The 27,829-nt window shown below is 52.0% G+C and overlaps 1 protein-coding gene across 1 annotated transcript in view; it reads right to left on the bottom strand.

Moving 5' to 3' along the window:
* Positions 1 to 27,829, bottom strand: part of ANO2 (anoctamin 2) — a 378,292-nt gene that overhangs the window by 333,135 nt on the left and 17,328 nt on the right. Inside the window, exons 2-3 of the mRNA XM_027593890.2 lie at positions 18,610 to 18,794; positions 17,053 to 17,379 (exon numbers count right to left, since the gene is read on the bottom strand). Of these exons, the coding sequence (XP_027449691.1) occupies positions 17,053 to 17,379; positions 18,610 to 18,794 (512 nt within the window). The remainder of the gene's footprint in view (positions 1 to 17,052; positions 17,380 to 18,609; positions 18,795 to 27,829) is intronic.

Genomic DNA, 27,829 nt, shown 5'->3' with positions numbered 1-27,829 from the left:
TCATCCCTGATCACAGCTCAGAGGACTACAGACTTCATGTTATTAGGAATTCTAACAACTCAGCCAAATAGCCAAATCGCATGACTTCCATCTTCAGAGGAAACAGATGCATGTCATAGGTTCGCAGCTATCCCGCAAAATCACATGGTCCCTCAAAGACTAGGGATTCCAAGATCCTTAGTCAGGAAGGGCCACAGACGCCAGGGGACCCTGCTGGCAGCACAGTGGCCTGGAAAGTGCAGGGCTCTCAAACGGAGCTCCATCTCCAAAAACCTCAGTTTCCATAAAATTGGAAAACTTTCACAACAGCTTGAGGAGAGTATGAGTCCGGCGTGTACTCAGGTGACCACAAATGCTTGGCCCCTTTCTCCTCCCCCTTCCCTCAGGGAGCAGAAGGTTTTCAGAAGAGAGACAGCCCTGTCTTGCGAGGAGTTCCCACAAACCAGGGATGCAAAGGTCTCTAGGAGTCCAGACGCACGTTCTTAAGACCACGCGACCTCCTGGCGCAATACATGCCAGTCTGCAGGACGGTGCATCCCTTTCCCTTTGCTGCGCTCATCCAGCCCATCCACACAGGTTTCTGTGTTTCTACGTGGTTTGGGTGTGTTCGCTTTTCCTAGATGGCTGGGGGGTGGGGGGGACACAGCAGCACAAATGTGTGTGTTTGTGTTTCAAGCTGCAGCTGTTTATTTCCCCAGATGAAATTTAAAATCACTCCAAATTCATCAGCATCTTCTAAGGAAGCCTCCTAAATAGCATCATGTTCAAAACTCAGAAGCTGTGCTGGGATAGGGAGAAAGAGAACCAGGGCGGGGGGGGCAGGATGCACGAGGAGTTCTGTCATTAAGGCTTCCCCCTGCCACTCAGGTTGTGCCACGCTCTGGCTCTTGGGAGCAGCATCTGACTCCCCCGCATTCACGCCCCTGGACCTCAACTTAATCAAGGTCAACCAAGAGCCCCAGGAGGCTAGAGAGGTACCACCGTGGCACCCGACTTCGCCTTCTAGCCCTGGGTCAAGGGGAAGCATGAGGAAAGAACAGCAGGGGGAAGACAGGCTTGTTTGGACAGGCATCTGTTGCTGAGCGTCTCCTAGTCTCGAGAGACTTTAACTTTCCACCCCTAATACTCAGCACCCATCGAGAGGGCAGGGGACCATTTATAAAGCTTTTGGGAATTGCAGAAAGTTACCAAACTTCCATGGGCCTCCATGTGTAAAATGAGATGAGCATTAAAGACTCTCAAAGGTCCCTTGCAACTCTGACGTTCTGAGTCATCGGGGCTTATGATAAAATAAAAGAGGAAAAACTAAAATGAAATAAAACCTTCCTTTTCCAAAAGAAAAAAAAACAGGGGGAGCATTTGCTCTCCCTCTGCATTTAACTTGTGTGGCCCTGCCATCCTGGCCCGGCCCCCTCCCTGGACAGGAAATGGCCCCAACCCCCTTCTCTGGCCCAGTGGCTTCATCTGTGGAGTATTTAATTAGAATTGGTGATGGCTGTTCGGACAGAGCCAAGGCCAAGAGGGCAGGAAGGCATCCCCTTGTTCTCGGCTCAGGAGACTACGAGAAAGCCGAACAGCTGGGACAGGTTTCCACGTAGGTCGTCCCCCTACTGGCAGCATTTGATGGCTTTCTGTGCTCATCAGTTCAGATGTCCTCCTGGGGAAGGCCTTAATTTCAGAGGGGTGGGGCCCCTCTCAGCAGGAGAACAGGCTCTCCCCGTCCTGCTCGCTCCATTCGGTCTGCACACCGCCCAGCAAGCGGAGGCTGCAAAAGGGACCTGGAGATGTTAGCAGACCCAGGCAGGAAGTAACAACAAGCAGATTCAACCTGGAAAAATGTGGCCATTGCATCTGGGGATAAATAATCTGAAACACAAATACTCAGGTGGGAGGGAGATGCCTGGAACAGGAAGCGGCCAGACAGCATTTGGACAGGAGCTTGCAATGTGATCTAGTGACAAAGAAATTGCTGGGGGATTCACGAGCTGGATGCACGGAGGTGATACCCCAACAAGAACAAGGAAGGAACAGGGGCGGGGCCGCAACAGCTGTTCTTGGCCTCTCTAGAGGTGGACCAAGGGCTTGCGATGGCAGCAAGAGAGGTTCAAGTCAGACTCTAGAAAGAACCTTGTCACTACGAAGCATAGGGACATATTATGTGAAGTGATGGAGAAGTCTCTGGGAAGATGTTTAAAGGACACGGGGCACAGGAAGCCTGCAGGATAAGATGACCTGCAGACGTCTCATGCAGCCCACCAAGGAAAATGTGACTCTGCAGAAAACAGTAAGCTGGCCTGTTTATCGATGCCATGGGAGACAGAAATGGAGGAACCCAAACCAGCCACAAACACTGAAATGCAAGATCTGGGAAAAGTCACATGACTCTCCTGAGTCTGAAACGATGCTGGAAAAAGAGCCCCAATCTGCAAATTGCCAGACTCCCTCCTCCTCAGGCCCATAAAGAAGATATTTTCCAGTCCTCCCACTGGCTCCATTGCCTAGGACATGGGAGCTCAAAATGAGGCTCTGGAGACAAATCCCCAGGTACATGAGACCCAGCGGGGCCAATCAAATGCATGCCATCTGATCTGCTCCTTTACCAACAGGTGGTTGCCCTGGAGGGAGTTAGGTTAGACCCCAAGAAGAACTTCCCTCTTGAGTTTTCCGATACCGCACCAGCAAACAAGAGAGCCGGTTTATATTCCCTCTTCCTCCTGCAGGTTCATAGACCAGAATGTGCTTAGAGTTGAACAGAATAGCATTTCCCACCAAAGCACGGGGAAAAAGGTACGGGAGTGCCTCCCTTCAAACAAATTTGAGATGTGACAGTCCAGGTTTAGAAAGCAGATCAATGACACTGATTATTCACTTTGAAAAGGGACTTACTGTAACAAGTGACATGAAAACACTTCAGGCCCAATGAGGATTTTAAAATCTGGAATTCAGTGTAACGGGCGAGACTGCCAGCTCAAACCAAGACACAAAGATTGAAGACCTAGGGAGGCAAAGGTGTCTCTGATTCCAGGCAAGTGACCAGTCAGCCTGGTAAGGTATTTGAGAGAGCTTCCCAGAGACCCCAGAAAGAAGAAAAGAAAAAAAAAAGCCTTCTAAAGAGGGGCTCCCCAGGGCATGTGACAACAGGTAGGTGTCACAATCTGCTGCTGGTCCATGAAGCCAGACCAGGAGGGAGATGGGCATCACTTGGATGGGAGACTGCACCTCATTTATAGACAGGTCAGCCTAGAGGCCAGAAAAAGACAAAAGTGCTTTAGAGATCTCCGGATCTGAGATTAAGGAATTAGAATAGCAACCAAAACTGAATCACTTATGTCCTGGACCAATATTAAGGATCCACCATGTGTCAGATGTTTCCTCGAAACAATTCAAAGAGATCCACTGAGAAAACTGAAGGGACAGGAGATGTCATACGATTCACCCAAGCTCAGACATCACCTGGTGGCTGAGCTGGGATTCAGATTCAGTCTGGCGTTCCAGCCTCACTTACATCAAAACCTTCTCCTTCAGGAAACCTTCCGGCCCTGTTCCCCTTGGTTCCAATCATCACAGCAGAACAGTTAGGATGTGTACCTATGTACATATGCAGACAAGGTCTGGGCAGTTGGCAATTGCCCAAACCAGTTAAGATGAGGGGCGGCGCGGATAAGCCACAGCTCTTTGGTCCTGGAGGGCATGACACTCTGCATTTGAGGGAGGAAGACCTCAGCGTATCTGTCCGATTCAGCTTGGCTTAGGCTAGGATTAATGACTGAATTAGCTTCCATTTCCTGAGCATCGTAACAGCAGGAGGGAATGACCCAGAACGCAGGAGGCCATGAGCAGATTAACCACTCCCCCTCCATAAGTAGCCACACACGGAATAACCCTGCACGTGTACAGGGATCATCGTGCATGACCCTGAAGGACCGTCTGTCTTCTGTTTCCTTCATTAAACACTGACCCGCTCCTCCAGATGTACTGACCACGTCCTCATCCCAGATCAGAGGAGAAGCCTTTGCACTTAAGGGCATTCCATCCCAAATGTCGCCTGGCTGTTACAGCATTAGGCTCTAAGGTAAGCGGCTTATGACAGCTGGGGGAAAGGCAGGAGGGAGGCCTGTGTGGGGCCATGGTTCTTGGAAAAAGAAAGAGCCAGTATGGTGTGATTTCCAGAGCCCTGCTCCACCTGCTGGTGCCCAAAAGCCTGAAGCTTTGATCCCCATTAAAGTACAGATGCTACAAAGCAGGGTGACGTGAAGGGTCTGAAGGAAAGACCCAAGAGTCCACACAGAGGATGTGGAGCGATGGGAAAACCAGTCGGGGAGAAGCCACACAGAAGGAACGCTGAGCACGCTCAAGACCAGCGCCACCTGGCCCCCCATACCCACTTTGCTGCCTGAAGGCAAGAAAAGGTAGTACACACACCTGGGGATCATCCCAGCCCTGCTCTCCAGGGAAGCTGACCTTCCACCCTGGCTCACTGCCCTCCCTACTGGGGTCCCAAGCAGCTCCGGACCTGTGCGCTCTCCAGTTCTTGCTGTGCCCCCCCTGCTTCCTGGGCAACCCTGCTGCCTCTCGTCCCTGCCTGCTGGCTCCACACCCATCTAATGGTCTCAGGGCCCATCCTGAGCGGATTGATTCTTGCCACAAACACAAAGTACAAACCTTGTAATTAAAAGTTATCTGTGGGGTGCAACAATTCCCCAACCCATGACCTCGCACAGAGATAGGAGGGAAGACAGGTGTGCACCACAGGGAGCAAAGAGGTAAGCAGAGAATATTCTCAAGTTCAGAGGCTGCTTTCTCCTCTCCTGAACCTACTTTAACTGCTGGCAAGCCCAATGGTGAGAATAAGGCTATCCCTTCCCCACACCAGGTTCAGGTGACAGAAGCATTATCCCTGGAGAGATGGGACACCACGGTGACTGAGAGCTCAGACTCAGGGTCTGTCTGAATCCCTTCCTGACACCAGTGGATTGACCCTGACCAAGTTGGGTAACCTCAGCTCTTATCTACAAGAGGGACAGTAGTAATAAATACTTCAGAGGGTTGTTATCAGAATTGAATGAGTTACTGGATGTACTGAGCACAGTAGAAATAATTGTGGCCATTCCTAGGAACTTGGAAAGCAGCAGTAAGATGCTCAGGGAGGGAAGGGTCCAGATTCCCATGGTAGGAGGGAGAGAACAGGTACCCCCCGCCCCCGCAACACCGGGACTACTAGGGATGGAGGAAAGTAGGGTCCCAATGCCAGAGGGCCCTTCGGGGCACAGCCATGGGTCACCCGGACCCGTGAAAATGGTGTCTGCGTCTTTTTCTGGGGGACTGAATAATCCCACCACAGAGACCAGCCTTGCATAAATGCAACCGCCACTAAGTGCTTCACCATAGTGGTCTTTGGGGCCGGGGGTCTGCCCACCAGTACAGAGCTAGACAGTGCTGACAGAAAGAAGAAGGGGAAGCAGCTAGAGAGGACGGAAGATGGAATGACACAACAGGACAGCTGACAACCCCTAGGGCACCAGACTCCCCTTAGTGCTGGACCTGAGGGCAGCCTGTAAGAGCTCAGGCCCAGCCTGCAGTTCTCCTGACTGCCCAGCTCTCCCTCCCCCAACCTCTCCCCTTCCTCCCCCTCTCCCCCGACTCCTCCCACCCCTCAACCTGGTCTTTGCGCCCCTCAGCCTTCTCCTCAGGGTAAGCGGCTCTGAGGGGAAGCAGCTTATGTGGTATTCTCTTCCCTGGTTGGAGAAGGAGGTGAGGGAACCAAGAAGGAGAAGGAAGAACGGGAGAGGGCTCATGAGGAGCAGCGAAGGGACAGGTTCCAGGTGGCTGTGAGAGGCCCATCTCTGGAAAGCCTTCCCTGCCAAGCCCAACTCTTACAGATCTCTCCCTCCCCTTGACCCTACAGTATACTGTCTTTGCTACAAATTATGCTTTGAATCCATTCAACAAACACAGTTGAGTATTTACTATGTGCCAGAAGAAGTACGAAGTACGAAGAAATAAAGCAGAAAACACAATCCCTGTTCTCGAAGTCTTCAGTCTATCCAGGGACAAGTGAAGCTCATAGGGTATACTAAGCGCTTCTGTGATGTTGCCCAAGTTCGGAACGAAGAGCATCAAATAATAGACAGATACAACAGTGTATCAAATAGCATGTTTAGGGGCGCCCAGGGGGCTCAGTCAGTTAAGCCTCTGACTCTTGGTTTCGGCTCAGGTCATGATCTCAGGGTCGTGAGATGGAGCCCCATGTTGGGCTCTGCGCTCAGCAGGGAGTCTGCTTGAAGATTCTCTCCCTCTGCCCCTCCCCCCACTCACATGTGCACATGCATGCACTGTCTCTCTCTCTAAAATAAATAAATCTTTTTTTTAAATAGCATTTTTAAATAGTTCAAAAGTTAACCCCTTTCCAATTATCCTGCAAAGGTAAAGTCTCCGTTAGATGCCAATATACCTTTAACCTCTCTGACACTAGCGAAGCCTCCTTTCTCAAGCAAGAGTGAGCAGGCCCTCCAGCCTGAGATCTTCTGCAGCCAGCCATGTCCAGTCAGGAATTAATAAGGTTATTTTGTTTCTGGTGTGGTTTATTTTTGCATTATTCTCTATTTGTTGGCCAGTGATAATGGTTCTCCATTTATAACAATATATTTCCTTTTAAGATGAATTTAAACTTAAAAAGTGAGCCAATTTAGCAAAAATATTCAATAAATAACAGTATAGATAGTAAATGGCAATCCTGAAAATCCTGCAACAGGTAAGCAGTGGTATTCAAAAATCACCATCATGGTATTCAGAAAACTGAAATGGTGAGACTTTCTGACCCAGAAAAGAAGCAGTCAGTACACGTGCCCTCGTGAGTCTATCTCATCTCCCAGCTAGACAGTAAACTCCCTGCACCTCCTCCTCCCTTTGGGGGTGCCTAATCCACAGAATAGGCATTTTCATTCATTCAGAACATAGAGGGGGGATTCAACTCAGCTCACAGGGCGGTTAAAAAATTGGAAAATTAAAGCGAAGCATGGACAGGTGGGAGAGCCAACTCAGGCCCAATGGCAAAGAAAACCCAAGGCAAAGAGGAAACCCCACACCATTCCTATAAAGAACTGTGAAAACAAGGACACTTCATTTTCTGAAGTTTATGAAGTATTTTCAACAGTGGAAGGTGCTGGCTACCGGCCTCAGGTAAGAAAACCGACCCAGCATGGCTGACAAACTTGCACAAAAGCACGTGGCAGTGAATCCTGCTCGTTGCCCTCTACACACGAAGTTCTTCCCACTACATTCTGCTGCTGGGCAAGTCCACTACATTCTGCTGCTGGGCAAGTCCAGGGGACCTGCAGGAAGTAACTCCTACCAATAGCCACTGGTTTTCTAAAACGCACCACTAGCAGAGCTGGAACTCCCAGACCTTGCTCACAGACCATGGCGTGAGCTGGCCCGAATGCACCCCCTCCAACCGCATGGTGCACGGTGAGAACAGTACATAGCAACACACACAACGTGTAACGAGGGGTGGGTGGTGTGTGCAGGGAGCCAGCAGCAAACCCACGCAAGTTCTTAGGGCCCCGGGGCTTCAGCTCCAAACCCTTTGGGGTTCCTCCGTCTGCACTTGACAAAGAAAACACAACAGAACAGCATGCCCATCAAATTCCACTCCTTATGACTTCCTGTTCCTAAAAAAGGTGCTAAAACGCCACAGGCCCTCTCTGCAGCCTGGGAAGCCTCGACCCTCCAAGGGCCTGTGCATGAGCTAAGTGTAAGTTCCCTGGGCTGGACGAGTTCAGGGAGTAGGGGGAAACACAGCTTTAGCTACGACATTCACAGCCAGAAATACTCTACCGTTTGACACCTGACAGCAATGGATGGATCCCCGAGTGGAAACTCAACAAGATAATTATAAGAATGCTGGTGGGCACCCGGCCCCCTGGACTGCTGAGCTGGACACAGAGTCTGGCTGCTATCCATGGTGGGCTGGTCTGCAGCAGATGAGACCCCCAAACCTGCGATGTTCAACGGATGGTGAACACATTCTGGAAGCCATCAGAACCCACCCAGGGCTTCCTGGGAGCCATCACGCCATATGGCAATCTCCATGAATCCTGCTGGGGAGATTCACAACACTCTTGCCTTAGCTGAGCTCCAGGTCAAGAGGGATGGGGTCTCCACAGGGCACTGTCCACTTCAGAAGACGGTGACACGGCTAAACAATGCTCCCAGCTCTTCTTCCTTTTGCTTCCAAAGTACTGTCAGTCTGTCCTCCTCACAGTCACGGTGCACAGAATAGGGAAGGCTGAGAACACCTCAGGGCCACTATAGCTTTTGTTTGTGGCCTGAAGGAAACATGAGCACTATCTCCCCTGGGGGAGAGCCATCACCCCACTCAGACTCACAAATCCACTCGCCCTCTGTTCATCCAGAACAAAGGTCAGCCTTCTTAGCAGAATGATCCCCAGGTGCCATACACTCACAACTGCCCAAGCAGGCACGGGCCCTGAAAACCACAAGAGCTCCTAGAACACCTCCAGGTCATCATGCTTTTTGCAGAACTCTTTACAAAGTCCTTCGAATACCAGCATGCTTAATCCCAACATTCAAACAAAGACAAATTTTAGTGGAAGATCTCACAGGATAGACAACAGAAAACCACAACCAAAATTAAGTTGCAAAACTAAATATGATTGGCCAATTCTAAGTTTTCCCATTAGTATTCTTGTACTTCTCACCCATTTCCTTTGCCTTCAGCAAGTACTTCCTGGCAGACCAGCCTCCAAAGGTTTAAGGAAAAAAAACCATTTTGGGGGGGGGGGAGAGGAGGGGCAGAGGGAGAGAGAGAGAATCTTAAGCAGGTTCCACAGCCAGCACAGAGCCCAACGTGGGGCTGGATCTCACGACCCTGAGATCATGACCTGAGCCAAAATCAAGAGTAGACGCAACCGACTGAGCCATCCAGGCGCCCCTAAGAACAATTTTAAATTGAGAAAATTATCTTTATCACTGCAATTTTCCAGTTAAATGAGAAAACAGTATCAAGTTTTATTGTAGCACTGACGACATCAGTGTAAGTCACAGGAAGCTAGGACTCTCAAGTACACAGTCCGAGAATCCCTGATGATGCCCAAGCTTCTCCTTTTCCAGATGGGGTAGTCAAGGTCCAGAAAGCAGCCAGTGGGTGGCAGAACAGGACCTAGAACCCAGGTCTCAGCCCAACCCTCTTTCCTCTCCGTGTCCTTCTTGGGGTCAAGCATATCATGGACTAAAGCCCATGCTTCTGCATGCAATTAGCCAGGCAGGCCCAAAGTAGCAGGGGCAGCAGCGTGTACGGGCTCCGCTGATGTCACAAGTGTGCTCAGCTGGCACGCCCCTCAAATTAGGCCCCTGCCTCAGGACACCTCAGGAACCTTCTCTGAGCCAGCCAGACTCCAAGGAGTAGCCAGTGGGCGTCCCCATGGGGTCTCCCTTTCCCCAGCAGCCAGGCGGGACCACTACTCACTGCCTGAGGCTTCTCCTAAGTCTTAGGGGTTATGTGCAGGGATTCATGATCTTTTCGGGGCCCTGGAGCACTAAGACAGTCAGCTGAAATCTATAGACCTCTTCTTAGAATATTTTTAGATGTGTAAAATAATTATACAGAATAAGGAGGAACTAAGTATATAGAAATACGGTTACTAAAATATTTAAACTCGTGATCTAGTCATATACTTGCGGCCTTAATCAATACATTAAAGAGCAAGACCTGGCAGCATATCTCAAAATTGTCTTAATTTCAAAGTAATGATGAGTATCCATGCTTTTGGAGATCTGTGCAACAACTATATAATCCAATATGAATCTATGTGATTTCTATCGGCAACAAACTCACAGGAACTCATAGTAATGTAGGTTTGCGCCCATATCCTTAGGTGAAGTAACTGCTAAGTTCCAGTTAAATGTTGGTGAAAATAAAGCACAATTTTCTACCATCCAAACTTATAAATTCTGCCGCTGAATTCTATTCACAGAACCCCCAAGGTTTAAAGAGCTCCTGTACGCTGCTTCATAGCCCCAGGGTCATCAGATAGGAGGTATTGAGGCACCCTGATGAGCTGACCTGGAGTGACAGAGAGATCCCGTCTTCAGTGAGGAGTCGCTTCAGGCTGAAGCAGCCTCAGGCCCATCCTCATCACCTACCAAGCACCAGATATGACTCCCGGGTGTCTCCAGATCTCAAAGGCTCAAAGACCCTGCCACATACAACACCCGCTTGAGCTAAACCTTCTAACCAGCACAGCATCCCCCAGCGGCTCAGTGTGCAGAGAGTGAATCCTGCCCAGAGACCTGGTAAGAGTAGAAGACTCAGCCTGCTCACTTCTGCCAGGACCCGAGCATCCGGGGCAGGCAGGGGGACGGTGATCCAGCTAAGAGCTTCCAGGCAGAGGCAGGACTGGGAGTCCCGTCACTCTCCCAGTATGCTCTCTTACTGCACCTTTAGGATCAACTTTAGGTGACTATCTGAAGTCAGGTCAGCATCCCCTAATAGACTACGAGGTCCCTGAAGGCAAGGACCACATCTTAGTCACACCTGTCATCAGCTCCCAGGGTGTGGCACCTGCAAATGTTCAGTCAAGATCTGCTAAATGAGGGCACCTGGGTGGCTCAGTCGGTTAAGCATCTGCCTTCAGCTTGGGTTATGATCCCAGGGTCCTGGGATGGAACTCCACAATGGGCTCCTTGCTCAGCGGGGAGTCTGCTTCTCCCTCTCCCTCTGCCCCTCCCCCTGCTCCTTCTCTCTGCCTTGCTCACTCTCTCTGTCAAATAAATAAATAAAATCTTAAAAATAAAAAAAGATCTGCTCAATGAGAGGCAGGAGAGGGCAGCAGAAACAGAGCCGAGCAGGTCTCCCCCGGAGCTGATCCCTTGAGTGTCTTTACAGCTGAGGTGACTGCCCAGCTGAGGTGAAAGCCCGCAAAAACCTTGAACTTACCAGCTGACAAATGGAAAAGGGCCTTCTCTCTCGACGTGTCTCTCTCAGACACCAAAACCTCTAGCACTGCCCTTAAGGGGAATGATTAGCAGGACAGAGACAAACTATCCCCTGACCCTCTCTTCACCAAATGCAGGGATTGATGCCAATAGCCTTGGAAAGCATAAGGGATACTCAAAATACTTAACAACCAGCACGGCATATTACAGGAGAACAGGCACCAGCCACGGACCCTGGTGCAATGGGACCAGGAGCACCTGTCGGACCTCGGCTGTGCAAGAAGATAGGAACTCAGCTACAAGGACAATGGACCGAATAGAAGGAAGCTCACCCTCTTGACTTGCTTGTAGCACAGACTTTCCATCACCAAGATTTCATTTACTTAAGACATCAACTAGCTACATGGGCTTGTACAAGCCACATTCTCTCAACCATAGACCCTGCTCTCGGACAGAAGTGAAAGAAATGATCCAAAGCCCTCCCAGTTCTAATATCCCATGGTTGCATTTTCTCATACCTCACCAGCTGCACCTGGTAACAGAAAACCAGCAGGACAGACGGCCAGCTCCTATGGTGCCCAGGCGGAGGGGCCCTCAGCCAGGCCAGGCACCTTGCCCTCTGCTCTGTAGGGTGGGACACTCCTTCCAGCCCCTTTTGAGGAACCCTAGAGAGCTGTAGAAGCCCTGGCCAATAGATGAAAGACCCCAGGCATGAAGGACCTGAGAGGGAGCCACACCCCAGCGGCAGAAAGCCTCGGCCTCCTTCCACTAGACCTGCTGCCCGACCTCTTTCACAACCCAGACACTGCTCATCTCCGGGTGGGGGTCTGTGTAGACAAAATGCCACCCCTGGACAGTCGTTTTAAGAGAACAGGGGGAGCAGCTGCAAGATCCAGCCCGGCTCCTCACCGGCCTGACAAGGCGTTTTAGTTAGGTTTCCTATGACAAGGGGACAAGAGTCGCTCTGACCACCTCAGTGGGGATGCCATTAGCATCGAGCGAGGATACTGAGTGTTAACTTTTTAAACTCCTTGGACAAGGAAAAACGTCCCCAGTTTTGGGGGGGGAGCTTGACTTCCTCCCTTCTCTCTGTACCCCCGCCCAGGCTGCAGAGAGGCCTCCCCAGGGAAGGGAGGTCCAGCCAGCCCCGCGGAGGCTCTGCCCTGCTCAGCTGTGCAGTCCCAGGGGCAGGGGTTGCCGGGGCTGCCTTTGTTGTGTCCCTTGCAGGTGCCTCGGGGGCAGGAAAGAGAGGCAGGTGAGAAGCCGAAGGCTCCCGCCTATGGCGTCAGGGTGGGGCACGCGGGACAGGAACACAGGCAAAGCTGGGGGAAATCAGCCTGTTTTCCTCAGCCATTAGCAGGAGCCAAGTCGTCAGCAGTGCGCGAGCTCCCGCGCTCGTGAGCACACAGCAGCCACCACCAAGACCCGGCATGCACCGGGGCGTCGTTACATCCACATTTGCCTCTTCCCCTGTGTTCCCTGGAGCCTCTCCTAAGAATTCCAGGGAAGGAGGAATAGGAAGGTGCTCTCAAGGGCTTGGCTGTCAGCCCTGGTATGACAAAGACCCCAGAAGCTCAGACGGAGTTCAAATCCCAGCTGGATCACTTTGTAGACATCCCTGTGATGGAGACGCTAGCCTCTCTCACCTCCTTAGAGACATGAGGATAACAGGCACCTGGCAGGGGTTCACGAGACTAACTGATGGATCACAAGTCCACGTTAGCAGGTGCACAAAAGGCAATCAGGAAAGTTGGTTTCCTCCCCTAAAACCACAGATTAATGATAGAGAGCAATTTCCCAAAGTCGCCCCAGCTACATCCAGAGGCCTAGGAGGACACATGATCCTACCAGCTGCTGAATCAGATGTATAAAAGCCCTTATGAAAAGGAAGTGGGAACAGGCCGTGATGACAAAGGTCAAGAAACAATGGCCTCTGGTTTTAAGAAAATGAGAAGACATTTGGCCCACATTTTTTTCCCCTAAATGAGCCCCCGTGGGAGATCATGATGTCCTATATACCTCAGATGTCCCCTAGCCTCTTTCTCTGGCTCAGTATAGTAATTTGGGTTGAGATTCCAGATGTCCAGGGCTACAGGGTAAATAGTCAGGTGTCGGGGCCATCCTGTGGCTTGTGGGAAGGTCTCCTCTCTGCAGAGAGGGAAGGGATTTGGTCAGTCCTGGGCTCCCACCTGATACCAAGTCAGAGAGGGGAGCGCTGCCTCCTGAATAAAGCTGTGGGTCCCTGGCACCTCCCAGCTGGCACTCTGCCCCTTCCATGCCTGCCTCTGCCCAAAGCCGCCCAGGGACCTGCTGGAGATGCCAGATCATGCTGAATAAAGGAAGCTTCTGCTATCGGTTCTCTGGTGCCCTAATCCCGGGAAAGCTAGCCCAGGGCAAGGGGGCCCCCAGCCCCCCCGTCAATGCCCTCTCCTCCATTCCCAGTTTGGAAGGTCCAACTGCCCACACAGATGAAATTGTGGGCCATGCCTGCTGGAATTTCAGGGCCTGCGAGTTGGGAAGAAGGCCTTTACACTCCAAGTCCACACATGCCCCGGGCCCACCACGTGCACTGCACTGCGCCTGGCTCTGGGATCCCCCTGGTGCCCCTCGTTCATCTGAGTCTGTGCCTCTGTCCTTCCGACTGTCTGGGTCAGGGCAGGGGGCTTGGGAGAGGTTGGGAGGAGGTGTGCCACAGAAGGCCTTGCTCAGCCCACCCGCTCCACAACCCCATCTGGTGGTGGGTGAGTGGGTGCCTGAGGTGGGTGAGTCCCTCGAATGCTCACATTCACCTCCCACTCAGCAGCGATGCCCATCTCCAGACAGGTCGCCCTCATGTGTCCAAATTGGCAGTGAGGAGGCAGGTGTCTCTACCACCCACAGGCCCACAGGCATCTCCAGCGATGTCTTTAAATGAAATTGTAATTGAATGGCTACACATAAGAAAACATATATGCAAACTGTCATTTAGTCATCTGATAAATACTAAATGGCCTTTAAAATATGAACATGGACAATGTAATACATGGAACTATGCCCACTGAATGAAAAAGTGAAAGACCAAATAGAAGGTATGCACCCATCATCATCCTGTGTCAAGCACACTCAGATAGCAACCAGGGTCGGAAATGATTCCTACGAGATTCAATCAGTTAGGATTTGATGGATGCAAAGTTCTTTTGATCCGTAAGGCTACATGAGTAATTTTTAATGGGTCTCTGATAGAAACCCATTTCCTCTCCGTTTATCTGAAAATCAGATTGAAACCAGAGCCTAAAAGACGGTGTGGCCCAGCAGGGCAGGGACAGCAGAGCAGGTGGGGACAACTACACCTGCCCTCCATGCAGCCAAGCGGCGGCCTCACTCCTGTGAGGTGTCAGCTGCGGGCTTTTGCTCAAGGCAGAGACCAAGCATCCTGACACAGATAAGAGTTGTGCCGGCCCCAACAGGCCCCCAGAAGAGCTGCTCGGGCCCTCAGAGGCTCCAGCTGATGAATCGCCAGCCAGTGTTTAGCACCAACAGGAGGCTGGGGCAGGGGGTAAGCCAGAGACGATCCAGGACTGCTGGCCCAGAAGGAGGGGACAATTCCTACTCCATCTTGTTGGGGTGGCACATACTTGGAGGCAACGTGGGTGCCCAACGTCCTTAGGGAAGTGACCAGGTAACCGCAGTGGCTGCAAAGCACTCATCCATTAGGAAAAATGGGTTAGATGCACATGCAGAACGTGAGTGGGCTCAAAATACAGGGCTGAGGGGCGCCTCGGTGGCTCAATTGGTTAAGCGACTGCCTTCAGCTCAGGTCATGATTCCGGGGTCCTGGGATCGAGTCCCTGCATCGGGCTCCCTGCTCAGCGGGGAGCCTGCTTCTCCCTCTCCCTCTGCCTGCCACTCCCCCTGCTTGTGCTCACTCTCTCTGTCAAATGAATGAATAAAGTCTCAAAAAAAAAAAAAAAAAAAAAAAAGAGTTGCCAGGACAGTTACCTTGGAATTTCAGATCAGCAACAAACAATTTTTTTAAGGATCTAAGTAGATCCCAAATATTTCATGGGACATACGTCTGCTAAAAAGTTATTTGCTGTTAATCTGAAATTTAAATGTAACTAGGTATCTTGAATTTGCTAAATCTGGCAACTCTAAACAATAATAATAGCAGTGACAGGCACTGTTACTGGTCTAAGTGTTTAACTCACTTGTCTTGTTTTCATCTTCAAACAACCCAATGAAGAATGTATTGCTATCCTCTTTACACAAACATGGAAACTTTGACTCCAAAGGAGCAAGTCATTCACCCAAGATTGTGAGGCTAGTTGATGCCAGACCCAGGATGTGAACATCTGTCTCTGGGCTCCAGAGTCCACCCTCCTGAGCATGATGCTGTTTCCCAACTGAGGAGCTGAACAAGGCCCAGGCCTCCGCTCCCTGACACCCAGAGACAGGTGTGGGGACTGAGCCTCCCACAGTAGTAGTGCCAAGAGCTCCTTGTCTGGTCCTCAAAACAAACCACTACCTCAAGAAACCTTCCCACCGGACTCCAGTTTGAGGCACCAAGTGAGCTCTGGGTTTCAAAAAGTGAAAATCAAGGGAGCAAGGGAGCCCCAATTAGTCTTCAAAGAGCACAATGCCCCTACATTGGTGGAAAGAATGAGAGAAGCAACTCCAAGGTTGAGGGTCTGGATAAGCAGTACAGGTCAGTAGGACAAGGGTCTGAGCCAAGCCACATGCCAACCTTCCTGGGGTGAGAGAAGTGGATGAATGACCCGAGGGTCCCTTCCAGTTTGGGGACAGTATTAACTTGAATCTTAGAAAACAGATGAGAATGGCACCACACCCCTCAGCATGACTCTATTTAAAATAATCTTAATGAGCATTTATTGAGCACCTACTACATATTACACATTGTGCTAGATGTCTTCATTGCCCCAACTATTGATGGGGCCTGTAAAACTACAGCCCAGCAGGGCATTTAACTATTTTGCAGATGAGGAACGTGAGATTCAGGGAGATCACTTATTTATTCAACTAACACTTGCTAAGCGCCTAATACACTACTTTATTCTTCAGACTCTGTCCTAGGTGCTGGGGATATAGAAGTGAACCAAACAAGACCCCTGCCTTCATGAAGCTGCGTGGGGCCGAGCTGAAAAGTCAAATCTATCATGTTGTTTCAGGTAGCAAGGCTAAGTGTGATGAAGGGAAGTAAAGCATGGTCGAGGAACAGAGTGAAGGGGTGGGAGTACTATAGTGAGGGTGGTCAGGAAGATGTCTGGAGAGAGATGACATTTAGCCAGAGGTCTGAAGTCAGGGAATAAGCATGCACAGGTCTGGGGAAGGGTGCCCAAGGCAGCAGGGACAACCAGTGCAAAGGCCCGGAGGTAAGGGTGACCAACACACAACCAAGATAAGGCCAATGGGCTGGAGCAGGTGTGGGCGGGTAGGAGGGGTAGAAGATGAGTATGGAAGGGATGGTTAGGGCAGGTCATCTTCAAAGGATCACTGTGATATGAAGAAAGGGATCGATGGATGAATGAGTGGATGGAAGGATGGACAGATGGATACAGAGATAAATGGATTTCCATGGATTCCCTTAAGCTGCTACTGACCAGTGGTGAGAACATATATCGCTCACAAGTTGATAAAACATGTCCAATGTTCAGTCTCCAATGAGTCACCTCCCTCAGAGGGCCCCAGGCAAGCACATGCCTTAGTGAAGTATATCCCCTACAGAGGAATGTGATCCAAAGTTCAACAGGCAATCTGGGTCTTCATCTCAAGGAAACCTTTGAAGAAGGCCACGGGATGGGGTCTTCGAGCACCAGCAAGAAATGACTTCCCTCCAATCTCTAACCAGGCTGACATCCACAGAACAGATTGGCACATCCCTACACCACCACTACCTGGGATCCCCTAGGCAGAGGCACCAGCTATACCAAGACTCTTCCTCAAGTCTTTGAACAAGAAAATCTGTTTGCCCACCAGATTAAAAAAAATGCCACCTGCCAGAAAAAAGCCAATGCTCCCTGCAGATGACACCGATCACCAGGGGCCCAAACTTGCAGGGCCATCCCATCCCACGGCCCTTTGCCACCTGCCTAACCTCACCTCCAAGTCCTTCTCAAGCTCCAGCCCAGCCTCCATCAGGTTGTGCTCAAACTCCTCCCGTTGCTCCTTCTTCTCCTCCTCCAGGGCATCGAGTGGCCCCAGCTCAATGTCACCATGGCCCCCGGCATGAGGTTCCTTGCCTGTCTCCCCATTGGAGACAATCGCCAGCGACGGGCCAGGGGAGCCCAGGCCAGGATGCACCCCACGTTTCCGGTAATGGTAGGCGAGCACATAGTCGACCTTCCTCTGGTTATCGTGGAAGTGCATGCGGCTCAGACGGGCCTCCGAGGACACTGGCTCATTGGCATCCAGGTAATTGTTGATGACCTGGAGAGAGAACAGGACAGGGACAGCGAGGTCCGGTGAGGAAGAGCGAGCGACAGAGGAGGCTGACCTTGTGCTCTGGGCCCGGGGAGGTGGACTAGGAAGCCCCTCAGGCCCAGAGGCCCCAGCTCCCCCAGTAAAAGGACAGAGTGGTCTACGTTCTGCTGCCACACCCAGCATACACAGCCCTCCACCCACCTGTCCACAGCCCAGCCACCAGTGCCCTCAGACCCGCTCTGGCAACCATGCACACACGGACGCTTGCACACACGGACTGAACACGCAGCAGCAAAGCCCTGTACGTCCGCGCGTGCCTGCACACCAGAGCCACCAGAGCACACACACACAGAGCATCTACACACAGCACCCCCACACCAGCTCCCCTGCATGCACATCTGGGCACACTCACAGCACCCCAGGGCACTCTGACACACACACAGCCCTCCACGTGCACTAGAACACACCCACACATACCCATCTCCTTGCAGCTCCGCTGGCCAGCCTGCAAACACACACATACTTACACACACAGATTACTCACTGGCAAGTTCTCTGGATCCATTGGAACAAAGGGCAATTTCTTCTCACCAGGCCCACCCCAGCCCCAGCCCACAGGGGTTCACTCGGCACTATGCCCCTCTCAGCCCCACATCCTCCTCCTCCTCTGCAGCCACCAGGAGGGACCCTGTCAGAGACAGCAGCAGGGGGACCGACTTCTGCTCTCAGCCAGCCCGGAGGTGGGAGGTTGAGAGAAAAGGAGGGGAAAGAACAAGGCGGAGCAGGAGAGGGACCTGCCTCCCTCCCTGTGGGCGTTTCCCTGTTTATTACTGGTTTGATACCCATCTGCTTCTGCAGCCACCTGAGAGGTCACCTGGGCAACCAGATGAAGCGCCAGGCACAGGGGAGAGCAGCCCCAGCAGAGGTCTGGGTCCTCAGACCTGTGAAGGGAGCCAGGGAGTCCGCAGACCAACAGGTGGGACCACGCGGCCTCTCACACCTCCCCTTCTCTGTCTGTCCTCTGCCCACGAGACTCCAGCGTGGCTGGGGCTTGGAGACAGAGGAGAGGCAAAGGCCCTCACAAAAACCCTGGGCCTATTTCTCTCTCCCTCTCTCTTTCACATACACACACACACATAAATACACACGCCTGCCCCCCAGCTGGAGCGTGCCCCAGTCAAGAGGCTCCCTCGGGGCCCCCAGCAGGGCCAACCTTTACCCCACCCCAGCACTCACCGAGGCGCTGCGGGAGCTCCCTCCACCGGATGGTGGGCCAGATTCTCTGTCAGCACTGCCCTGCTGGCTGGAGGCTTGAGGACCCGGCACCTTGAGGTACTGCTGTCCATGTTTGGGGCCCTGGCCCCCTCTGGCCACTGCCCGGGGGCTCAGCCGGCGTGGGGAGCCAGGGAGCAAGGGGATATCTGTGAGAGGGAAAGACAAAGGAGGCAAAGCAGCTTCAAGTGACAGGAAACCCAGGACACAGAGAAACTGAGGCACTGAGGGAGGGAAACTGGGAAATCCCTAAGAAAAAGGCCACACCTCCTCACAGCCGTGGCTGGCCACAGGGCAGGGGAGAGGGTAGAAGGAAGCAATGGGATGAGGAAGGGAGTCTCACTCACTCACACACACACATACACACACACAGACGCACACACGCACACACACGCACACACATGCACGCACATACACACACGGGGCCTGGAGCCACCAGCAGAAGTTCCTTCAGATGATGGCTGTCATAATCTTATAATTCCCAGACAAGATGAGACAGTGGCTCAAGTGAGCCAGGGTGGGTGGAGCACTCCCTGAAGAGACACCCTGAATTCATGCCAAAGGCTTGAGTTTTAGGGTCCCTCCGAGGGCAGCCAGGCCAGCCGACACCCTGACCAGCCCACACGCCCCTTGAGGAGAGAGCAAGGACAGACAGACCAACTTTGGGTCCCCTGAGGGCCAAAGCCTGCTCTGACAAAAGCCTTGTCTCCAGTGCCCTTGAGGGGTTCCCACGCACCTGCTGCCTCCACCAGGGCCTCGGAGCTCCACAGCCCCTTCTCAGCCCTCACAGAGCAGGCCCCCTAACAACCTACAGTGGGAGCCAGTTCTATTTCAGAGAATTTCCAGCTTCACCCCTGGAGGGAAAGCACATAGGCTGGTGACAGAATTGCAGAATGTCAGCACTGGAGGGGACCGAAGCATTAAATACACCACTTTGCACCAAAACACCCCAGACAGGGCCCACGAGCTGCCAGGATCTCGAGGCTGACCAGACCCAATCTGTCCCCACCTCTGAGAAATACTCTCCAGCCAAGCAGCACAGTGCGGGGTGCCTGGGCTTAACTCTTAGCTCTGCCACTTGCCCTGAGACCTCTCGGAGCCTGTCCCTTCCACCTGTAATATGAGAATCCCAAACTGGCAGGGTTGTGGCGAGAAACCAAAGGAGAGATACATATGCAAGACACCCAGGGCCATCATCAGCCCCCACGTGTGCAATGAAAGGTGGTGATTCTAATTATTATCCTTTTCACTTTGAAAAGCTGCATGTTAGAAGAAATCACACCAGGGACATCCAGCTCAGCCCCTAGCACCTGCTACAAGAAGGAATGAACAAAAAGCAGCTTGAAACAGAGCTTCTGACCGGTCAGTCACCAGGTTGCAGCACAGCCCCTTAGGCGCCCGGCTCTCTGCTGGACAGCTCGGGAGCCCTAGAACATTCGTGCCTGTACTGGAGAACCTGATCGTCTCTCCATGAAGACAGAGCCGGCAGGCAGGAAGCACAACGAGGGCCGGCAGAGCAGGGCTCTCATAAGTCACTTCTACAACCTTGGGCTCTGGTCCCTACTGCAGGAGACCAGCAAGGCTGGAGGCTTCCAGAGGAACTGAGCCTGATGCTGGTCTTGAAGGGTGGACGGGTTCTGAAAGGCAGGAGAGGTAACACAGAAGGGCAACAGGGGGTGTGCTTGCTGGTGGCAGGACAGAGGGGCCGCAGCTCAGGATGGCAAGGGAGGGGCTTCCTTCCTCGGTCCCTCGTCTTGCTTTATCCTTCTCCCCTTGTGCCTTTCCGCGTGCTTGCCCACCACCTGGCCCAGGGCAGAACTGAGAACAGGGCTCTATGGCCCAGGGAAGGCTTGGAAACCTCCAGATGTATGTCGAAAGAGCCCGAGACCCGCCCCCGATGTATACCTGAGCAGATGACAAAGGTGACGCTCTCTCAAGCATCCTGGACAGCTATACTCCCGTTCACAGCTGTGACTCAAGCTAGCTCAGATTCAGAGTCAGCCCCGAGCTTTTGTCAAACCACTCTCCAAGAGCCACAAGCCCCTGAAGGTACAACCTGGGGTTTGAGGCTGGCCTCCAGGGCCCCACCAGCCATCCCAGCAGCTCCCTCTGCTTGCCTTTGACACATGGACCACGGCTGCCTTAGGCCCTGCTTTCATGCCCACCTTCTCCCTGCTACATCCGATAATGAGAACACAGCATATGGCTGAGTTGTTCCAGCTCCAGAAAGACACACCAGGCAGTGATGACACAGAGGTGGAGAGACCCAAGACGGCTGGCCTCCACCATGAAATGGGGGTGGGGGGGGCGGTGAGTGAAGCCTGGGCATCAGGACAAACAAGGCGGGTGAACCCACTCCATAGGACTCCTCCAAGAAGCTGAAAAAAGGTGAACTGAGTCTGACTGGAAGGACAGGCCATCACATACAGCCTATGGAACATGTTATCCATTTGAAAATGATCTTTCCTTCATTGACCATTCACTTGGCTCTTGACCGAGGCTGTCTTACACAACAGATCCCTGGGTGTGCAGGACTCAGCTGCCTCCCTGGGCTCCAGGTGCGATGGGGCACATGGCTTACCCACCTCTGGATCAACTGGATGGATTTTCACAAGGCTTGGACCTGGGGCCTCTTCTCCACACTCTCACCCTATGCCTGGATACTCTCATCCACTCCTACAGCCTTAATTATCACCTATGTGCTCTACAGACCTCAGCATTTTATCTTGAACCCTTATTTTCTTCTAGCCCCTGGATCCAAACATCCTCCTGCCTACCTGGCATCTCCACGTGGATGCTTCAGAGTCCCCTTCAAAACCTACATATCCAAAACCAAACTTATGACCTGCTCCGCAAGAGGACTCTCCTCCAGTATTCCCCGACCCTATGAAGGCCACCGCTACACTCAGCCCCCAGACCAGAAATCCACAGGCAGCCTTGACAGCTTTCTGCCCCCATGCCCCACAGCCACTGTGTCACCAATCCTAGGAATTTTACCCTGAACTATCCCCCAATCCATCTGGTTTTCACCACCTCCCTGACTAGCACCCTAGTCTAAACTACCATGCTCATTCAGCTGGGTTACTCCAACAGCCTCCCAACATCCTCCCCCGCTGCTTCTACCATTGCTCTCCTTCACTGTTCCCCAAAACGGGTGGGGGAGGTCCTTTCAAAATGTTGACCTGGCTATGACACCCACATACGTGGAGACTTCTGGCACTTCCCACCACTCTCAAGCTGTGAGACCCTGCATAACCTGGCCTGCTGACGTCTCCACCTCACCTCTCCCCAGGTCCCACGGCGTCTCTGAGTCCCAGCCATGCTGCTTTGTTGGCAGTGTCTGGAATGCACCACACTCTCTCCCAGCCCAGCGCCTGACCCATGTTCCTCCCTCAGGCTAGGACATGCTTCTTTGTCTAGCTGTGGGCCACCTGCTATTTTGGTTATGAGGAACCCAGAAAATCAAAAGTAACACATTCCTGTTTCAAAAAGCTACTGCTCAAGGTCTAAAAGAGAAATATTCAGACTACAGGCAAAGCTAATGTGCTTCCTCTGCACACAAGACTGAAGTTCCCCAAGCTGAGGTAGTGCAGGGAGAGCTCGGGGGACACACAGACACATATAAAGTCGGCAGGGGAAGGCCTCCGAGCTCTATCCCACGGACTCCACAGGCCAGCAGGGAACCGCAGAGAGTGGGGCATTTATTGTCTGGGGTCATTGAATAAAAGTAACCCATGGGTGGCAGTCCACTGATTGTCCAGTCAAAGGAACCCCTCCGCTCCAAGATTCACCCAGATCTGGCCACTCCGACTCCCCCAAATAGGACTAGTCCATCCTTCAGCCGTCCACACCCTCGCAAGCCTCCTAGAGCATTAGGGTGGGGGAAAGGAAGGCCCTCCTCACCTAGTCAAAGTGTAACTAGATGAAAATGACCAGAGGCCTCCTGCTAAGCATGGGACAGAGGGCGGCCCCAGCTTGGCTGCAGCTGCCCACCCCCACCGCTGCCCCCGATCCATTCTCCTCCTCCACCTTCAGGGGGACCTTTCCAAATCACACGGCCCCACTCTCCCACTGAAAGCCCTACAGTGGCTCCCCATTGCCAGAGCACAAAACCTCTACCATGAACCGAAAGGCGCTACATGTATCCTCCAACATCGTTCCGCCCTCCTTCCCACTCCCCTCTCTGAAGCTAAAGTCTTTCTGAATATTCTTATTTGCTCCATCGGCTAAGATGCTGAAGCACAGGGGAACCACAGGGGCATGTGATAAGCCAGGGGGAGGAGGGGGCTGCACTTTTTGAGGAGGGCAGTGTTCTGGTCTTAGCCTGCTGTCTGAGTGGTTCAAGGCCACAGCTGACAGTCTTTTTCAGGCCAGGAATAAGAAATTCAATAAATGTCAGCCTGTGATTTGGGACTACATGGGTGTTGCAGGGAGGGGGCTGTCTACAGACAACTAACAAGTGCTAGGTCGACAACCACATTGCTCTCCATCCCACTCCACAGCCCTCCGAGGCCTCGCCATCAGCATTCTGCCACACAGCGAGCCCCACGCTGAGCCAGGGGGACCCTCGGCGCTGCATCCTGGCATTGCCACAATTTCAGAAAAATAATGTAATTTCTCTGATGTCACTTTCTGCTTCCACAGTTGAGAGGAGGGTGTCATTATCGTGTCTTTTCCCCACAGGGTGAGTGTGACATACAGCAAGAGGAAGGGTGACAACTCCTCAGAAGTACATGAGCTACAGAAAATGCAAGGGATCGTTACCAAATCCTACTCCAGGGCCTCAGGGCCTGCCCCTTCACCTGCATCTGCCCACCCTGACTTCTCTGCTTCATACTAGTCGCTCGGCCCTAAGTCTCCAGAACTCCCCTTCTCTGCCAACCACCTGCCTGCTTACTATTCACCTCCTCCTGAAAGCTCTCCTAGATGAGGCAGGAGAAGCACCAGCTGTCTATCCCCCATTACTACAGTTTCCTTTCTCATCTGGGACCACCACACACTTTCTTAGCCTTTAGAATCCACGATTTCAGGGGTGAACTCTGTCCCTTCCAGATGGATCCAGCCTTCACCACCCAGGAGGGCTGCAGGTTTCTTAGGCTGCGCTACAGAGGCAGACAAAGAAGAAGCAGGATCAGAGACCTGGAGGGAAAGGAACAGAGACAAAAGGTAGGGAGGGCCACCAAATCTAAAGGAAAAAGCAGACAGAGCTTGTTTTCAGGGTCCTCCCATGGCCTGCCCTTTCACACCATCCCTTCCCCCAGCCCACCCAAGGCCCCTCCCCAGCTGGGGTCCCCATTCTGGGCTGCGACTTCCCATCCACCATCAGGGGTTTCCAACACCCATTCCCCCATTTAGCTGTTGGCTGTCTTGGCTTAGAAGCTAATATACTCTAAGCACAGATAGCCCGTGCTGGCATCCTGAGACAATACAAGTGAAAGCATTCTAGAAACTCTAAAGTGGTCTGGAGATGTCCCTAGCCCTGCATGTGTGCAGGGGGCAGGGCTCTGGTCTTACCATGAGGAATACCCTCCAATGGTGGGCACTGGGCACCATGCTGGGTTGGAGGAGAGGTACCGCAGGGCACGGGTTTGAATCATGCCACGGCTCTCAAACAGTTTGGTGAGACTCTTCGGGGACAGCAAAGGATCAGAGTGAGGTGGGGCCTTTGAGTAGGGAAGCCGGGCAGGTGCAGGCTGTGGAGAGTCAGGAGGGGTAAGGAGAGCTTGGGCAATAGGGGATGGTGGGAGAACCGGAGCAACGGGACCAGGAGGCACAGTCAGGAGCAAGGCAGCTGCAGGCTGAACAGACTGGGAGCTGGAAGTGGGTTCGTCAGGCAGGAAGGAGGGGGAGGTGAGTCATCGGGGCCCTCGGAGGTTTCCAGAGCCTCTGAGAAACAATAGCAGGAGATGGTGTCCTGTGAGAGCCGGACCTCCAGGCAGCAGGGCTCTTCCTCGAAGCTTCCCTCATGGCATCACTACTGCCTCATTACTAAGCAAGGGCAGGGCAAGTGTGAAGTGAAGAACAGGGCCGCCCCTCTCACCAGCCATTTCAAGGCCACTGCTTCCAGCAAAGCCAGACAGGCCAGGGTTACCCTGAGGGGAGATAGTGCGTCACACTCTCCCAGGCCAGAAACAAGACTCCAGATGGGCCTCAGAGAGACCTGGGCACTTGCAGATTTTGAGGATGCTCACATGGACCCACCCCAAGCATCCTGGGATGGTTGGACGGCATTTCAGGCAGGGTCAACACTTATGCTGAGGTCTTACCCTGCTTTCCTGCATGAATTTGACAGTCAAAATTTGAGGTTCCAAGCTTAAAATTTGGACCCAATGGCCCTGCTGATCACCCTACGCCCTGCCCCATAGTTCCTGTTGAACAGCACCTTTCTTAGACTCTGCATGCGGCCAGAGCAACAGAAGGATGGTCTTCCAGTCCCCTCCACACAAAAAAGGACCATTTGCAAATCTGCCTCTTGGGCTCTGCTTCTCTTGACTCACAAACAGCCCTCTCTCCACCGATGTTCAAACATCCCCTTCCTAATGATGATAGGGCCACAGCGTGCATCCTTACCTTGAACCTGGATAAGTAAGAGCTAACTGGCCTCCCTGCCACTCAGCTTGCTCTCCTCTGAGCCTCGGGTCACAACCCGACCAAGTTACTCCCATTCAATCCACTCTTCTTAGATGAGGACCAGATTGTCTGATATGCCCACAGGACCTTTCATGATCTGGGCCCTGCCCACCTGTCTGAATACTCCTTCATCTAACACCCATCCACGGCCTGCTTACCCCTTCCAGCGCCACTCCCCCCCCCCGTACGCACATGGTATCATGCCATGCTCCAAGCACAACTGGCTGTCCTTGGGGGGTAGGGGGGGTGTACGTATATGTCATCTTTCACATCTCTATTCATTTCAGAACCACTTCACTTCCTGGGCACTATATAATACATTGGAAATGCAAGGCTTGGCCTAGCAGACTAATAAGGAAAGGGGACTAATAAGCAGATAATTTCAGGAACAAGAAAAAAGCTAAAGCTGGAGTATGAACAAGGCCCTATAGGAGCAGAAGCCCACAGCTTGGCTTAGAGCGAGCAGGAAAGGCCTCCCAGAGTACATGACTTTTGAGAAGCATCTAGAAAAAAGAAGTAGGCATATTCTAATGGGCGAGGGAGGAAAAGATATTGCAGGGGAAAAGGCAATCATTTGTATGTCCTTTGCAATCAGCTGCTAGGCTTCGCTGTTTCAGATCATCAACCTTCTGAGAGCAAGGCATGCCTCCTCCTCCTCATGTTCTTTTTCTACCCACATAGCCCCAGCAGGAGGCCAGCTATGTGGTGGGACTGGAGGGGCAAAGAAAGGACCCTTCTGGTTTATAATACACACTTTTTAACATGGCCTACAAGGCCCCTCACTATCTTTTCTGTCAACCTGCCAATGTCATTCATCTCCTGCTGGCCACCCCCCCTCCCTCCCTCCCTCTCTCTGTCTCTGTCTCTCTCACACACACACACACACACTCTCACACATACTCACACACACTCACACACACACACACACCAGACACACTGAACTACCAGCAGCTTCCAGAAGGTGACCTGCTTTTTCTTGCCCTTGGTCTTTGATCTTTGGAAATATTCTCCCTTCTGCCCCTAAATATCTCCTCTCAACCAAGACTACTTGATAAGTCCCTTCCTGGCAGCATTCTTAACATCTCACCACCCTTTACAAAGGCCTTCTAACAAAGAGCACTTACGGTCAATGCTCAGACCCAAGATCCTAAAAGTGAAGACCCAGGTCAAGAAAAGAATAAGCATTTCAGGAAGTGCTTCCCTCAGTGACAAAACCCATGGACTGGGATCTGGATGAGTTCCCCAAACGAAACCTATTCACGAGCAGCCCACTACACTGTGGTTTGGAGCGTGGCTGATAAGATTAAGGTATAAACATCCCTTCCCCTACATCAGGAAGAAGCAGCCAGTCTACAGCATAGTTGATCAAAACTGTTCTGTTAGCTAATCATAACCTGTTGCGCAAGTTCATTAACATGAAAAGAGCATGATGATGCAATGGTGAGCAAGATGTAACCCTTCCTCCACCCCCTCTATACATACCACACATGCGAACGTGCACGCACACATGCATGCACACCACTCCCTGAGGGTGCCTGACTCCTCTCCTGGACATACTTGGTGGATTCCCACAATGCCCCTCATCTTCCTCCATCACCCACAGACATCTCCCACCTCTCATCACCAGGGGTATAACCAAGATTGATGATCTCTGTCCCACCTCTCCAAAGAAGGTGGAACAGATTTCCATTGCCCAAAACGGACTGGGTCTGAGGCTGAAGCCTAAGACAGCTCCTGCAATCGTAGCTCCCTGCCCAGGCTACCCAGACCTTTGGATCTGGATGAGATACGAGGGATACAGAGGGATTCAACAGGGAAGAGGAACATGGATGAACCTGAGAATTTTATAAATATCCCAAATACATGTATAATCTATAGGAAATTGCTCAAAAGTTTTCTCTATGCTACAGCGTGCTTAACTGATATGAGTAAGTTCATATCATATAGACAGCAAGCCTTATCTGATCAGTTGTGCTCTCCTTAAGGACAGGAATAGTGCCTATCTTGTTCACCATGTATGCTTAGCCCCAAGCAGGAGGACTGGCACATAACTGGCTTCAGGAGCAGGACAAGTGTCTTCCCACAGCTTGGGAAAAGGGAATTCTCAACATCAAACGTCAACTAAGATGGTAAACGCCACATAGAGGCTTGAAGAATTGTTCATGAACACACTGGAAACACCCCTAGGGACTGGGTCAGACTTTTTAAAGCACTGGAGATCCCATAATAACTAGAGGGGGTAAGCTTGAGAGACACGTTTTTTAATTTCACATAACTCCACCTCTACTAGGCCTAACCAAATACAAATTGTTCTTACTTAAAATCAGGTATGTCCTCATTTGACTATCAGTGATGTGATGGTCACCACATTCCAAAGGACAGAACCAGGATAAGTAGTTCTGGAGGAGAAACAGAAGCATATAAGAGCTGCTCTGTGGGAAGGCAGAGATGGTGGTGGGAAGGCAGAGATGGTGGTGGGAAGCCAGACTTCAAATACTAGCATTCAGCAACTGGGGAAGGTGAGGACCCGTGGAGACCCTGGCTGGTTCTCAAC

The sequence above is a fragment of the Zalophus californianus genome, chromosome 9, assembly GCF_009762305.2.
Source record: "Zalophus californianus isolate mZalCal1 chromosome 9, mZalCal1.pri.v2, whole genome shotgun sequence".
Taxonomy (NCBI): domain Eukaryota; kingdom Metazoa; phylum Chordata; class Mammalia; order Carnivora; family Otariidae; genus Zalophus; species Zalophus californianus.
This window is presented reverse-complemented; position numbering and strand designations above follow the sequence as displayed.